Below are 15,962 nucleotides of genomic sequence, written 5' to 3'. Positions count from 1 at the left end.
AATTGTAATATCTTTGGACGCACAGTATCGTTTCACGAAAACCAATATCGGTAACAAAATAAAGACTTTTCATATAATTAACAACATATTCTATGTTGATCACACACATCATTACTTTCATACATGTGTCACGTCTGTCAACTGTTCATTAGATTCTTTCTAGTAACACCAAATCTCACGTTATACACGAATTCATACATATATGGCTACTAGCATTCGAATATCATTTAATTCAACAAAAAAAAACATTCGAATATCATATTTATACAAGTAACCAATCTAGTGTTGTTTGTTTTTCATTATTTCTTTATTTCTTTCGATCTTTTGTTACCTAGTTCAAATCTTTTGGCTTCTTGTGTTTCAATTTGTTTGTTTACTTATTCATTATTATTACTATTTTCTTTGTCTCCAGATTAACACAATTTTGGTCTTCTAATTTCTTTTATTTGTGTTTGTTTTTGTGGAAGATGATTATATACTTAGGGGGGGGGGGGGGGGGGGTTGTGGAGCAAGACTTTCGCGGACTCTTGAGAGTCCGCGAAAGTCTGAGGCATTCAAATCCAGACATTTGAGAGTCCACGAAAGTCTGAGGCATTCAAATCCAGACATTTGAGAGTCCACGAAAGTCTGAGGCATTCAAATCCAGACATTTGAGAGTCTATGAAAGTCCGAGGCATTCGATTGTAGACAAAATATGTCCCAGACTTTGGTGGACTTCATAGTTTGATGAATTTGTGAAGGATTTGGGACAAATTTGGAAGCCAAAATGTCTTTCAAAAAACAAGAGACATTTGAAGTCCATCATGTGATCAAACAACAATAATAATATTAAAATAATAAATGTCTACCAAATGTCCATCAATGTCCACAAATATTCACATATGTTTACGAAAGTCGAAAAATATATTTTTGAAATGTTAGTATAAATATATTATTTCATGTGATTAAACAATAATAATAATATTAAAATAATAAATGTCTACCAAATGTCCATCAATGTCCACAAATATTCACAGATGTTTACGAAAGTCGAAAAATATATTTTTGAAATGTTAGTATAAACATATTATTTCATGTGATTAAACAATAATAATAATATTAAAATAATAAATGTCTACCAAATGTCCATCAATGTCCACAAATATTCACAGATGTTTACGAAAGTCGAAAAATATATTTTTGAAATGTTAGTATAAATATATTATTTCATGTGATTAAACAATAATAATAATATTAAAATAATAAATGTCTACCAAATGTCCATCAATGTCCACAAATATTCACAGATGTCTACCAAAGTCGAAAAATATATTTTTGAAATGTTAGTATAAACATATTATTTCATGTGATTAAACAATAATAATAATATTAAAATAATAAATGTCTACCAAATGTCCATCAATGTCCACAAATATTCACAGATGTTTACGAAAGTCGAAAAATATATTTTTGAAATGTTAGTATTAATATATTATTTCATGTGATTAAATAATAATAATAATATTAAAATAATAAATGTCTACCAAATGTCTATCAATGTCCACAAATATTCACAGATGTCTACAAAAGTCGAAAAATATATTTTTGATTAGCACAAATATAATATGCATTACACATTTTGTCAATGGACTCAAGATCTTAAAATGTCCCCAGGACATTTTGTCTATGGATCAAATGTCTTGAAATGTCTATAAAGACATTTTGTCTACAAAATCTCAATGTCTTGAAAATGTCTATGAACACATGTTGTCTATAATAACTCATCCGAAATGTCTTGAAATGTCTACGGGACATTTTGTCTATGAAAGTCTGTGAAAGTCCCGCTCCACTACCCCTTATTGTAACCCTAAATATGTAGGATACTATGATATGACATAATAGTGTACTAATTGTAAAAAAAATGGGATTCTTCTCTTTCGATTTTTTCATCATTCTTTTTACTATTTTAGGGTAAAAATGGTAAAAGATAGGAAAGGTATATCCTCGAGAATTGCGCAAGGCGACTGAGTTCACATCTGAGTTAAAAACGAGTCAGAGTGGTGTGACCCATAGTTGGTGGACAACGGAAGAAGCTTGGGTTTGTGTTTCTAGGGTTTTTTTTTTTAACTCCTTCCTCTCTCATCAAAAAGACAAACCCTAACTCACTTCACAGTTAACTCAATCGAAAACCTAAATTCGATCTTCAGTTATTTGATCTTCATATTGAAACGTAATCAAATCTCTATAAACAAAAAAGAAACCTAATTTTCTCTCTCTAAAATTTCATCAGGTCGTGGTTCATTGACTAACAAACACATCCCCATCGGAAAAACGCAAATCCCCAAATTCAATACGAACTTTTAAGTATTATTCATGGTGGATTTTCTCTCTATCAGATTCAAGATTTGACCTATTTTTGGACTTCCTTGAAACTTTATTTACCCCCCCCACCATATCTGTTATCTAATGTTTGAATCATGAACTTCAGTTGTTGTTTTTAGAAGGATAAATCGAAAAGGGGGAATCGATAATTTGAAGCAAGATTTGATTTTTCAGAGAAAGGGTTTTTGATTTTATTGGAGAAGAAAAGAGAAATCACCTTGATTAAACAAAGTTATATAAAAAAATGTTCAAATCTTTGGTATATCATGGGAATTCTCTACTTGGTGAAGTAGAGATTTACCCTCAAAATCAGAAAATGGACTTGATGATGATGACCAGGGAAATTAGGGTTTCTTACTTCTCACCAAGTAGTGAGAGATGCCCACCTCTTGCTGTTCTTCACACAATTTCCCCATTTGGGGTTTGCTTCAAAATGGAGTCCAAGTTGCAGAATGAAGATTCACCATTGTTTACTTTGCATTACTCTTGTCTAAGAGAAAATAAGGTATAAAAAATCAATCACTACTCAAAACAGAATCAGAGAAAAGGACCAACTAATTCAGAAAAATGAAGAAGAAACAACTTGGTCTAAAATGGCATTTAAGAACATGCCCCCCCAAAGATTTGACAAAATCAGATGTCAATTTAGCTAAATTATCACAAAATTGAGTTTTGGGTTTTTCTATTAATTTACGATACATGGTTGATCCTATCTTAAAATTGCTCGAATTGAAAAGCTCACTTTGCCAGTTCATAATTTGAATCTTTAATCTTCAAATACATTCTTGGGTAACTTGGGCTGTAGATGTTGAGGATGAACTTACTTCTGATTCTAAATTGATGCTAAATCATGTTAACGGTGGTTAATTGGGTATTTTAGGTTTAATTTTTTGATGGATGATAAAGATATATTGAACTTATAAACTCTTCTGATTTTATTCAAATTGGTTTTATTTTTATAAATATATATTTCTAATGACATGAATACTTGTATTCTTATTATTCAGAATGGTTGAATTTTAGTTTATACTTTATGATACAGACTGCAGTTATGAGACTAGGAGAAGGAGAGCTCCATTTGGTGGCCATGTCTTCAAGGAAGAACCCCTCAAAAAATCCATGGTTTTGGGGTTTTTATGTTGCACAAGGACTATACAATTCTTCTCTCACGATGCTGAATCTTCGATGCCTTGGAATTGTGTTTGACCTAGATGAGACACTCATAGTTGCAAATACAATGCGGTCATTTGAGGACCGAATTGATGCTTTGAAACGGAAAATAATGTCGGAAACGGACTCTCAGCGGGTTTCTAGTATGCTATCAGAGGTCAAACGCTACGAAGATGACAAGAGTATACTGAAACAGTACGTGGATGGTGACCAAGTTGTGGAAAATGGGAGAGTGGTCAAAGTTGAAAATGAGGTCATTCCACCTTTATCTGGTAATCACCAATCAATTGCTCGCCCACTTATAAGATTACAGGAGAAGAACATTATACTGACTCGAATTAATCCATCGGTATGTAGTCATCTAAAACTTTAGTGAGATCAAGCATAACTCAGTTTGGAGAGTGTCTTAGTAAACGATTATTTGTTTTATAGATTCGCGATACCAGTGTTTTAGTGAGGTTACGACCTGCATGGGAGGAACTGAGGAGCTACTTAACAGCTAGAGGTCGCAAACGTTTTGAGGTTTATGTATGCACCATGGCTGAAAGAGATTACGCCTTAGAAATGTGGAGGCTTCTTGATCCGGAATCTAATTTAATTGGTTCTACTGAACTATTGAATCGCATTGTATGCGTGAAAGCAGGTACGCCCTCATCTTGCTTGTTTAATATGCAAATATTTGGTATTCTAAATGATTAGCAGCAAGAAAGGTTGAAATTGTCACTTTTCACTTTATAATCAGGAAATGGTAATATTTATCTAATTCCTAAGCTTCTTTCACCCTAACACATTTTACCTTCTGTGAATTCCTTTGCGATATTAAAAAGGCTCAAAGAAATCTTTGGCAAATGTTTTTCATGACGGTATTTGCCATCCTAAGATGGCGTTGGTAATTGATGATCGTCTGAAAGTTTGGGATGATAAAGATCAACCTCAGGTGCATGTTGTTCCTGCGTTTGCCCCCTACTATGCTCCTCAAGCTGAGGTAATACTTGAACACCCACTAATGGCCATTTAATTATCATGGTTTCTCTATTTTTTTAATTTCTCTTTTTTAGTTTTAAGTAAGTCTTAGTAAGCTTTGTACCTTATTCTTATTTTCTACCTATCATAACTCTCATCTTGTAGGCAAACAATGTCGTACCAGTTCTCTGTGTTGCAAGAAATGTTGCCTGCAATGTTAGAGGTGGTTTTTTCAAGTAAGAATCTATAAATCAGTGGGTTATGATTTTTATGTTAAAATGATCTCTAGTGTTTTCTTACCTCTTTTTAACTTGACATCACAATGGTTCGTTCGTCGTTGACAGAGAATTTGATGAAGGTCTTTTACAACGGGTTCTCGATGTTTCCTACGAAGATGATATGGGAGCTGTCCCATCTCCTCCTGATGTGAGCAACTTTTTGATTCCAGAGGTAATTTGTTAACCCATGATTTCAGAATACCTACTTGAAGTGATTGGCCGCGTAAAAAATTAAGTGTCCGACACGTAAAAATGCTAAAATTAGAAAAAGGAGTATCCATATGAGATATATTGGTAGCTACTAGCTAGCTTACGATGGTAGATCTGCAGTATATGCCTTATCATCCATGGTGTACACCTTCTAGATTTTCTACGCCAATACTGAGATGTTTGCATTAGTAATGAATATAACCAAGTTATGAATTCCTCGAAAGTATGATGAATTGGTTTCTGCACTTTTTGTACGTGAAAAATGCATCACCATGTAGGCTACACTATTAGTATTTGGTCTTCATGGTCTATCATGTACTTCAAAATTCCCGTCTAAAATAGTTAATGATTATGTTCGGTTTGTACTGCCTCGAACAAAGTTTCACTTCGGTTCGAAGAGATGTCTGAAGTTGAAAAGGAGATCAAAGATCAATCTCATTGTTGATACTAATATACTTTTCTCTCGTGGTGCTGTTTAGATTTGCATATCCACTATAGGATAATAAGACAACGTTCAGTTTGATTGCTGGGACTTATTAGATGTGAAACACGTGTAGTGTGGAGAATAGGCTATATCTACAATCTAAATGTTTTGTGCATCTGTTGTGATAAAGCCTATCCTTTGATTATGACGTTCTGGTTATGATGTTATCCAATACAGGAGCTTCTTTATCATTGTGCACCTGATTTAAGCCTTCCACTCAAGAAAGAGTGTAGGTGTCATTGACTAATATCTTGCATTCGTTATTTTTTCAGGATGCGGCTCCAACTTTCTCTATGATGAATAATATAGATCCAAGGCTCTCAGCTCTCCAGCATTTGGTCGCTTCCTCATCAACAATAACTGCTCAACCTACTCCGCAAGGGTCAATTGTGCCATGCCAGGATAAGCAGTTCCTGCAGGCCCAGCTACAGCCACAAATACAGGCGCAACTGCAGTCACAAATGCAGGCCCAGCTGCAGTCACAAGTACAGGCCCAGCTGCAGTCCCAAGTACAGGCCCAGTTTCAGTCCCAAGTACAGGCCCAGCTGCAGTCACACGTACAGGCCCAGCTGCAGCCACAAATGCAAGCCCAGCTGCAGTCACAAGTACAACAGCCACAAATGCAGGCCCAGTTGCAGCCGCAAATGAAGCCACAGCTGCAACCTCAATTGAAGCCACAGGCATCTTCGTCATTTAACACCTTGGCCCATGTAGGGCCATCAGAGCCCAGCTTGCAAAGTTCCCCTGCTAGAGAAGAAGGTGAGGTCCCTGAGTCAGAGTTAGATCCAGATACAAGGAGAAGGCTTCTGATTTTGCAACATGGGCAAGATGCTAGAGAGAATGCTTCGCGAGAACCTTCTTTTCCTATCAGACCACCACCTCCACAAATTCCAGGCCCGCCATTGCAGCCACGAGCAAGCTGGTTCCCATCTGAAGAACAAATAAGCCCTAGAAAACAAAACCGAACACTACCCAAACAAGTAGCTAAGGATTTTCCTTTAGAAGCAGATGCAATGCGTTTTGATAAACAGCGACCTCATCGCTCATCTTCGTTTGTCGGGGCTGATGTTTCCGTTCCATCAGATAGAACTTTCCAGGATAATTACAGATTGCCTAAAGAGGTAATACTTGTATTCTTACCTTCTTGAACTGAATGCCGCTTTCTGAATAGTGGAAGTTAAAATCACTTCCACTCATCTGCTGACTCATAATTACCTATAATATTGTTCATTTGCAGGGACATCATGGAGATGATCGCGTGAGGATAAACCGGGCAAACTCAAGATATCACTCTTTTCCAGGTACACTCCGAGTTTTAACAAGAAAATCGTTTTTGACTATATGCAGCATCTTCCTGATCATACTTTTATCACCTTTAAAAAAAATCTCAATGATTTGAAGTGAAAGGTACAGATTGTGCCATTAATGCGTTGAGTAAGGGTTCGAGTTAAAATCCATGTGATTGTAGCATTCCCCTTTTATCTGTAGCCACGGTTTAGGGGAAAGTTGTAACCCAAAGTTGACTGATTTCGAAAATGTATCAATCCTATGTTTAGTTATCCCGTAGTTGAGATATTCACAATACGAAGGATTTTCCACAATGACCGAAGCTTAAAAGTTTTTAATCCCTGAATATGGTAATATAATAAACCCTAAACTCATGTCTTTGTGCCTAAAAATGGATCAAGCCAGATCAAAGCATTTGACGTTGTTTTTTTCTTTCTGGATTTATATTTTGATTGCATTATTATGATTTCAATTTGGTTTTGGGTTATATACTTACATCTTGGATTTTGGGTCATATACTTGTTATCTCTGATCTGTGATTCACAAAAATAAATGATGACTTGGTTCCTATTGTACTTATTTTTGTAGGTGAGGAGATTCCTCTGGGTAGATTGGCTTCCAGTAACAGGTTATCTCCCAGTTTCAAAGTTGAGGAGATGCCTCTTGGTCGATCAACTTCCAGCAACAGATATCTTCAGGTTGACTCGGGAAAAGACACTCCAAAAGATTGTGTTGGGGCTCTACAAAATATTGCAATCAAGTGCGGATCAAAGGTATTAAAGGAGGTCATAACGTGAATTAAAATAAGAACCAATGCTATATGTACTTCTTTTGCTTTTACTAACCCCATTCCTTTTGGGTCCCAATGATTGTAGGTGACATTCAAGACAGCTCTGTGTGATAGCAGGGAATTGCAGTTCTCTATTGAGGTTATTCATTACTTTCTCCACTCTTAGTCTTGAACTCTAAAAGTAGTTAATAAAGGTCTGGTTCATAGATGTTCTGTTGGAAGCTCAATAGAATGATCGAACTTAGGGTACCATCTTGAATTCTTGATCCATTATTTCCTGGTTTGAACCATTCAATCCGTCGGTACTTTTGGGGCTAATAACCAGTCTCGACCCGTAAAGAGATCTGATGTTTCCTATCTGGGTTATTATTCTTATTCATTTGCTGCTGGTTAAATAATGCAGTTTCTATCGAAATAAGGTTCTTTTGTCTTCTCGCTGTTGTCATACTGTTTTCGATGCAGTTGTACTGTAATTTGGTTCAGCAAACTGGTAATAATTAATTTTTTCCTTTTTGATGTTTCCTATCTGGGGTATTGTTCTTATTCGTTTGAGTTCCTCACCCTCTTTTGAAATTAAATTCATCTCAAATTTCCCATATCTTGATTACAAGTACTCTTTCAGGGTTTTGGGAAATTTTAAGTTCTATATTGTGACAACTGTTTTTCACAAGTCCCTGTATTGAACTTTTATTAGCTTTTGAGTCGCGCTGTAGAAGCCGTTCATCATCCCCCTGGGCTTTTCCTCACTCCTTTCTTATTTTCCTTGAAATTTGTTCCTTTCTTGCTTCTTGTGAGTTTTACTTGCGTTAGATTAAACTTCCTCTGTTTGTGCTCTTGGGCCTTTTCTATTGAATGTTTCCGTTCCCACTACTGGTTCTTTTTAAGAACGAAACGAAATTTGTCTTTTTCCTGATTCATCATTTACGAGAGTTTTACGTTCAGAGATCATATGCAATTATGTGTTCTGTTTTGATTTTGTTCCTTTCTGTAGGTTTGGTTAAGTGGGAAAAAGATAGGCGACGGAATTGGCAAAACAAGGAAGCAAGCCCAATTGAAGGCGTCAAAGTGTGCTCTTATGAGCTTGGCTAGTAAGGAGACACCTACTCTAGTTATTTATTAGTTTGAGCAAGTGGTTCCATCCAAGATCTGTCATGCTTGATTTGTTGACCATAGTCAATACATTGATATATCTGTCTTAGGTGTTCTTTTTTCTTTTTGAAATTTCAGATCTGAGATATGATTTCAGATCTGAATTGACTCGGTTCGATTTCAGAATGTTTGTGTATCTGATTAGTGTGTCTGACTCATCTGAATAACTGACTACTGACTCATTGGGATTTCGGGTCAATTTTAGTCGACATAAAATAAATTTGAAATAAGAGTCCATTATCTGAAACGAGCCAGACCGAATGACTCAGATTCAGACAAGTCATACTTAGAAGACAATGTGATGCACTTACAGAAACGGAAACCACTTTAGTTATATGTATTCTCCTTGCGGACCAAGTTTGTATGTCACTCATTCACCCTTTATCATGTCAATGGTAAACAGTGCTGCTACATTTGTTGTTGTCAACCTGAAAACAGGCAGAAACTTTGCATGATCGATTTACCATAATCGATTTTGCGTGCTGGTTAACATTTTGTTCGATACTTTGATGTGTTTCAGTTCTTACCTTCTAACAAGCTCATATATTGGCTTAAAAGAATGACACATGCCATTTCAGCCTTTAAATTCATTTTGATTACTTTGTTTTAGGTCCTTCAGGATAGATATTCAAAGTTTCAAAAAATATTTCCTATTTGACCATTTATGTCGGGTTGTCTTTCTGGTTGATAATTCTACTCCTCAGTTGAGTTGAATGCAACATTGTTATTCCTTTTCCCAATTCTGAATTTCTGATCACGAGAACCTCATTTTTACAGATAAGTACTTAGCAAATGCAAAGCCAGATCAGAATATTGTGCATGGGGATCTCAATAAGCTTTCTCATACAGATGCCAATGGATTTACAAGTGATTCGAGTACATCGGAGTCTTCAAGATATTTGGAACCGAGTACTGAAGAACCAAATACTTTCGTCGATTCTGTTTCTGCCCTTAAAGAATTAGTGAGATGCCTAACTTTATGATTTCATTTTTAATCTTCCTCTTGTTATATGTCTTGGAAAATTCCATGAATTGATATATTATGTGGCAAAACTTTATTCTTCAGTGCATGACCGAGGGTCTTGCTGTGGATATTCAAGCCCAGCCTACACCTGGAACTAGTTCGACTCATGCAGGAGACGCTTATGCACAGGTTTGCATTTTTTACATTAAATTACTCAATAGTAAAGGTCTGGGAATGTTGGTAACCTATTACTAACACAATGGCGTGATAGTCCGGATAAAACACAATGGCGTGAATCTTCGGATATTGCTCGGGCTAGAAGTTATGACCTATTACTAACCTCACAATTAGGCTACAATAGTGTTTCATTGTCGGCTATCCCTCAATCAAGGGGATCAAAACAATTTATAACACTCACTCCGATAACTTTTTGCTAAATTGTCCTTTTTCCCGTCCTGAGTTTTAATCTGGTGTAGCACAACCCAGATCACAAGTTATTTGGCGTTAAAATACTGGATATGTTTTAGCTTTCTATTATCAAATGTATAAATGGGTTGACTTTGTTTTACACAATAGCCGTGGCTCTGGTTTCCAATCTTATGATTGTTTGGAAATGATGACCTTATCGAAATTTGAGTATTTCTTTCTGTTTCGGGTTATGTTTTAGGTTGAAATTGGAGGACAGATATATGGAAGAGGAACAGCATCTACAGTGGATGTAGCTAAGATGCAGGTAATTTGTTCTTCTCTTTATTGTTATTTCAATAAATTGTATTGGTTTAAGTGTTTGTTTTCTGAACATCTTGGGCATACTTTTCTCCAGGCAGCTGAAGAAGCCCTTGTTAATTTAAAGATCAAGCTTGGTCAAGGCACTCAGAAACGCTTAGCATCACCGAGGTGAGTTACATCCTCTTTGGCTAACTTGGGTGTTTTCTTCTCAATTCTAGATGTGAAATGTGACTCGAGATCTGAATCGACACGAGTTAGATTTTATTCCTTGTCCGACTAGTACATTTGACTCGTCTGAATGGCTGAGTTGGGCTGAACTGACCTGAAATGTACTGTGCCCCAGCCGATAGCAAGTTAGACTCAAGATGAGTCATATTTCAACAAAGACTAAGGCGAGTTGGATTTAGACAAGTCAAACTCAACTAGCCAAATTATGATTTACGACATAGAAAGACTGCATGTAATATAATCTCTCTTTGCTATATACAAGTTTGAGTCTTTTTTTTCACCGATCTCTCTAATGTGGTTTAGGTCATATCAAGCACTCTCGAATAAACGACTGAAGCAAGAATTCTCTCGAGTGCTACAGCGTATTCCTTCAACCGCTCGATACTCTAATAATGCCCATCCTGTTCCATAATGAACATTGAACTTGTTTCTCTCCCTATCTTTCCTTTCTCTTCTCTATCTCTTTCTCTATTCTCTTCTTCCTCTTTCTCTCATGTAGTACATTGGAAACGAAGGCTTGGGCTATCGGAACCTCGAAACTCTGCCAACATTAAAAAAGGAACGAACCTTCTCATTTCATCGTCGGAGTTTATTATGTCAATTCTTCAAAGAACAACAAGAGAAGAAACACAGAGAACATTTAATTGCAGTCCATAGTTGTAACTTGTAAATTTCTTAGATACCTGTTTGAATTTTTTATCTGAATGGAGAATGTAAATGGAAAGCTGCAGTTTCAGTGAGTTCCTCCCGACACACTGACATCTCAGATGCAAATCCAGATGATCAAATAGAAGACATATGGGAAAAGCTCTCTTGGGTCAGGATTCCGTTTCCGAAATCTTATCCTTCTTTGTTGATAGAAGGATTGATATGGCGAAAGGAGAATAACAGGGAATAACGATGATCAAACGAGATCGAGAACGAATAATTCTCAGGATCAATTTCTTCTCCTAACTTGAGATTGATCATCTTGGAAGGTAAAAAATTTTAGAAATTCAATTTAAATTTGTCAGTGAGTTCATTGTTTGCAGTTTGAGGTTTACCCAATAGAGAAAATGGTGAGTATAGTTATTTTGGATCAGTTTAAAATGGTCCAAATAGTCTTTGATATAAGGATTTGATTTATACTTCAATGTAATACCAATTTTCTTCATGTTTAATCTGTTCTCTATTGTTGATTAGCATCCTTACTCTGTGTGAACATCTAAGCCCTAACTTTTTCCGAAAAATACTTTTAAAAAATCACCCTTCTCTCGACGTCAATTTTTTTTTTTTGTACGAATTTTTTTTTTTGGATTGTAATTGTTCTTACTATTTCGTAACTTTTTTATCCACTAATATATTAGATTAGTAAGCAAGTACGATTATTACAAGTCTAATTCAACCAAAAAATCGTCATACCAACTACTTTATGACAATGGCAACAAATACTTTATGACAACAACAACCTACCTCGACTGGATAATAATTTTTATTTTCTTTTCTTTCGAGTGTGTTACATGTTAATCGAAAGAAAAAGTATTGATTTGCGACCTTCGCATATGGTGTAGGTTGTGAAAGCAAGAACACATTTGGATTCTATACATATTGATGATACCGAGCGAGGTTCTTGATTTGTTGGATTAACTGATCGATTTTCAATTCTTCTAGTTATAAACTCTAGAAAAATAGCCTATTCGAAAAATGTTCTTACAAGGCGTTTTTGAGGCCAAAAAAGCCAGAATTTTGACTAAATATCTGTCCCTCCGACACAAAAAAAAAAAAAGACACAGGGAACGATAAAACTAACAAAATAACGGTGAAAGATATTAAAGGGTATTTTAGTCATTTCAAAATATACAGTTCCTGTTACTTCCATTAATAAACACGTCGAAGCTATTTTTAAGTCAGAAAACTTTTCAATAGGAGAAGGAAGACAGAACAGAAGAGAGAGAGAAAGAAGGAAATGTCTTCGGGGCGGTTTGATACATTCAGTAATGACGGAGGAGAAGAATTAAGAAGTTCAGATCGGCCATTTGACGATGGATACATTGGTACTTATGATTCTCAAAGGTATGAATCTTACTCTAATTTCGCTTCCGATGATGATTCTAAACTAGATCCAATCGGTGATAATCCTCCTCCTCCACCACCACCATTCGATTACCACGGCGGAGGAGCTGGAAATGGTGGATTTCCTACTGACGATGATATTTCAGTTCATCATGAGCATAATGCTTCGTCTGAGATCTACGGATTTAGCTCGTCTGGTGGAAATCATGAGACAAATCCTGATTATTCATCACAATCTCCTTTCGGAATGCCTGAATCTAATGGTCATGGAAAGGCTTATGATCTTAGTGAAGATGTTGATGGTGTTTTTACTTCCTCTGATGGACCTGTTCTTCCAGCTCATACTGAAATGCAACCTGAAGAAGGTTTTGTTCTTCGTGAATGGCGACGGTTAGTTTCTTATCACAATTAGTGTTTTTGTTTTGGATCTGAATTTTTAATGATCTGCTGAAATTGGTATTTGAATATTTATTCTTGTTTAGCTTAGAAGTTACAGATCTAGGGTTTTTATTTGTTACTTTCTTGTCTTATAGATCTAGAGTTTCATAGTTATATTTAGATTCTGTAGTTTCCTCGAAAAATGCAACTTGTGAAATTGTCTGTCTGGTTAAGGATTTTAATGCTTTCTCTTGAACAAAAAACTATTGATTTTGAAGTTAGTGATATAAAGTATAGAACTTTAATGAGATGATCTGAGAAATTAGTGAAAAATAGTAGTAAACAATATGAAAGTGAAATAGGTATTTGTTTCTTTATTATTAATCTAGTTATGGCTGTATTGATTTAATGAGACATTGAAGTCTTACTGAAGAAACCAACCAAGGTCCCCTTATGGGCTGTGAGTTGTTTTGGACGTTCTACAAGGATATAAATGCATGCATGCCCTTATCTTCCTATATTAGAACAATACTCTAGTAATCTAAATATCGCCTAAATTTTGCTTCTATTCACATTTGATATATAGAGACATAGTTGATACAATAGATTCTTGATCTTCCGGAGGGATGTTCTTAGTTGCCGACAATTTGAGGGATTTTTGTAGTTACCCACAATTTGATGGTCAGCTATATCACTCTAGCTTCATGGCCGAGGTCGGTTTGGTGTTTCTCAGGTGTATTTGATCTAGTTTAGACTCTGCATGATATTATTCTTAGATGTGTTCGATGAGGATGTGAGTAATCCTAATTCCTAAGGGTACATACTCAGCTAACGTCCCAAACTTAAAAAGACACGGTTTTTCCTCTTTTGGTGTTTTAGAATTAGTATGAACTATGTTCAGTTTAGAACCATGTTGCAATAGAAGCAAAAGTTGAAGTACCCTGATGATGTTTTACCATTTGTTGAAGAAAACTTGAATGAGTAAGATATCCTGGTATAGCATAGGCTGTTAGCTCAACGTACCATCTTGAAAGGTGCGTACTTTTAAGACCTCCATGCATGTGTTGTCTGATCTAGTGAAGTACCCCTGAGATCTAATAAGCTCTTCCCATGATGGCAAATCTTAATGACTATATCTTACATCCTTATTTCGTAAATGTAGCTCTAGAAGGATATACTTTCTAGGTTTAGAATGTTCACCGGTTCACGTTCTGTCTATTTGATCAATGACTTGATGCTTAAAAAGAAAGTACGGGGAAGATATTGATGCAACGAGCCAAGGACCATTACTTCTTTTCCATTTGCTATATGTCTACCCTATGTTTGACGAGTGAATCTTTTCTGCCACTTATAGTTTGTGTAAGAAGAAATACGATGGAAGAATACCACATACACAGACATCTGTAAACATCATGTTTCTAAGTTTGCAACCTTCAAATACAATCTTTTAGTAGTACAATTGAAGATTGAGATTTGGGTACATCTTTTGAACTGTTCATGCGAACAACTTTTGGATATCGTCAAGATATTACCTGAAACATTTCTTCAATTGTGGTTCCAATAATGCAGACAAAATGCCATGCATCTAGAGGAGAAGGAGAAAAAAGAGAAGGAAATGAGGAACCAAATCATTGAAGAAGCTGAAGAATATAAACGATCTTTCTTTGAGAAAAGGAAAGTCAACTGCGAAACAAACAAGACCAATAACAGAGAAAGAGAGAAGGTAATAATTAGCTTCCTTCCACCCAGTATTTGCTGCACTTTGTTTGTGTTCTTTTCCTCAACCTAGATCTGAAATCTGACTCGATGTCTGGATTGCCTTAAGCCAGATTTTAGAATGTTTGTTTCTAGCCTGACTAGTCTGAAAGACTGTTTTAGGTTGATTTTTGGTCCATTTGAGTCAAACCATTCATCAAATTTAGACGGGAAGTAAAACACATAGAAGTTCCTTATCGAAATTCGCCTCTTATTTGATTTCTCATCTCGATCACTTAAAAGTTATTTTCCTTGTCGAATTTGCCTCTTCTCATCTCGGTCAACTTAAAGTTTTTTCCTTATTGAAACAGCTATACTTAGCTAACCAAGAGAATTTCCACAAAACGGCGGACAAACAATACTGGAAAGCAATAGCGGAGCTGATTCCTCACGAAGTCCCCAACATTGAGAAGAAGCGAGGGAGGAAAGACCCAGACAAGAAACCATCAATTGTTGTCGTTCAAGGCCCAAAACCTGGAAAGCCCACGGATCTTGGACGAATGCGTCAAATCCTTCTGAAACTAAAACAAAAACCACCACCTCATATGATACCGCCACCTCCTAAACCCACCAAAGAAGATTCCAAGAACGAAAAAGACGCCAAAAACCCTAAGAAGGGCAACGAAAAGGCCAAGGACGGAAAGGATGTGAAAGATGCAGAAGGAACAAAGAAAGGGAATTCGCCTACTAAAGAAGCGGGAGCGAATGATTCTCAATTGAAAGAAGAGGTTGCTGTAACTTCTGATGATCAGCCAGGAACTGAACCAGTAATTGCTGCTTGATTTTCATTTTCTTCAGTTTTTGCTTTATTTTTTCTTCTTCTTCCATTTCCTTGATTTTTCTATATTCATGAATTTATTTTTGTATTGATATTTCATGTAATCAGTCATTTGCTGAGAATAAGAAAGAGTTTTTAGGCCTTCAAAAGATATTTTATCTCTTGGGTGTCTTGGTTTGATATTTGGAGATGTACTTTCTTTTGCTATTATTTCTGTTAGACTATTGGTAAAATATATTTCTATAACTTGTGTTAAATTTTTTTCGTCTTGATATTTATGTTTTATTCATCCATCTATATGCCACCTAATTTAAGAGGTTGTTTTCTGAAATGACTATTGTGCCTTTGACGAAAGTATTGCTCGATGCCCATGGACAGAAATGACA

The 15,962-nt window shown here is 35.9% G+C and overlaps 2 protein-coding genes across 2 annotated transcripts; both read left to right on the top strand.

Annotated features, from left to right (window-relative positions):
* Positions 1-1,861: 1,861 nt before the first annotated feature.
* CPL1 (C-terminal domain phosphatase-like 1) lies at positions 1,862-11,766 on the top strand. The gene is made up of 16 exons (XM_086662268.1): positions 1,862-2,866; positions 3,404-3,880; positions 3,964-4,174; positions 4,359-4,516; positions 4,660-4,730; positions 4,839-4,944; positions 5,739-6,587; positions 6,704-6,767; positions 7,342-7,526; positions 7,629-7,682; positions 8,535-8,631; positions 9,470-9,654; positions 9,759-9,845; positions 10,324-10,389; positions 10,480-10,553; positions 10,917-11,766. The coding sequence occupies exons 1-16, from the start codon at positions 2,606-2,608 to the stop codon at positions 11,023-11,025; spliced, it is 3,054 nt and encodes a 1,017-aa protein (XP_086518394.1). The 5' UTR covers positions 1,862-2,605; the 3' UTR covers positions 11,026-11,766.
* A 694-nt stretch (positions 11,767-12,460) lies between these two features.
* On the top strand, positions 12,461-15,833 carry LOC147560173 (clathrin light chain 1-like). The gene is made up of 3 exons (XM_086662260.1): positions 12,461-13,055; positions 14,613-14,766; positions 15,110-15,833. Exons 1-3 carry the CDS (start codon positions 12,559-12,561, stop codon positions 15,578-15,580), a joined length of 1,122 nt encoding a protein of 373 aa, XP_086518386.1. The 5' UTR covers positions 12,461-12,558; the 3' UTR covers positions 15,581-15,833.
* Positions 15,834-15,962: the final 129 nt, after the last annotated feature.

This window comes from Eschscholzia californica, unplaced genomic scaffold (genome assembly GCF_041429995.1).
Source record: "Eschscholzia californica isolate CP2 unplaced genomic scaffold, dmEscCali1.0.p SCAF_2, whole genome shotgun sequence".
NCBI classification, from domain to species: domain Eukaryota; kingdom Viridiplantae; phylum Streptophyta; class Magnoliopsida; order Ranunculales; family Papaveraceae; genus Eschscholzia; species Eschscholzia californica.
This window is presented reverse-complemented; position numbering and strand designations above follow the sequence as displayed.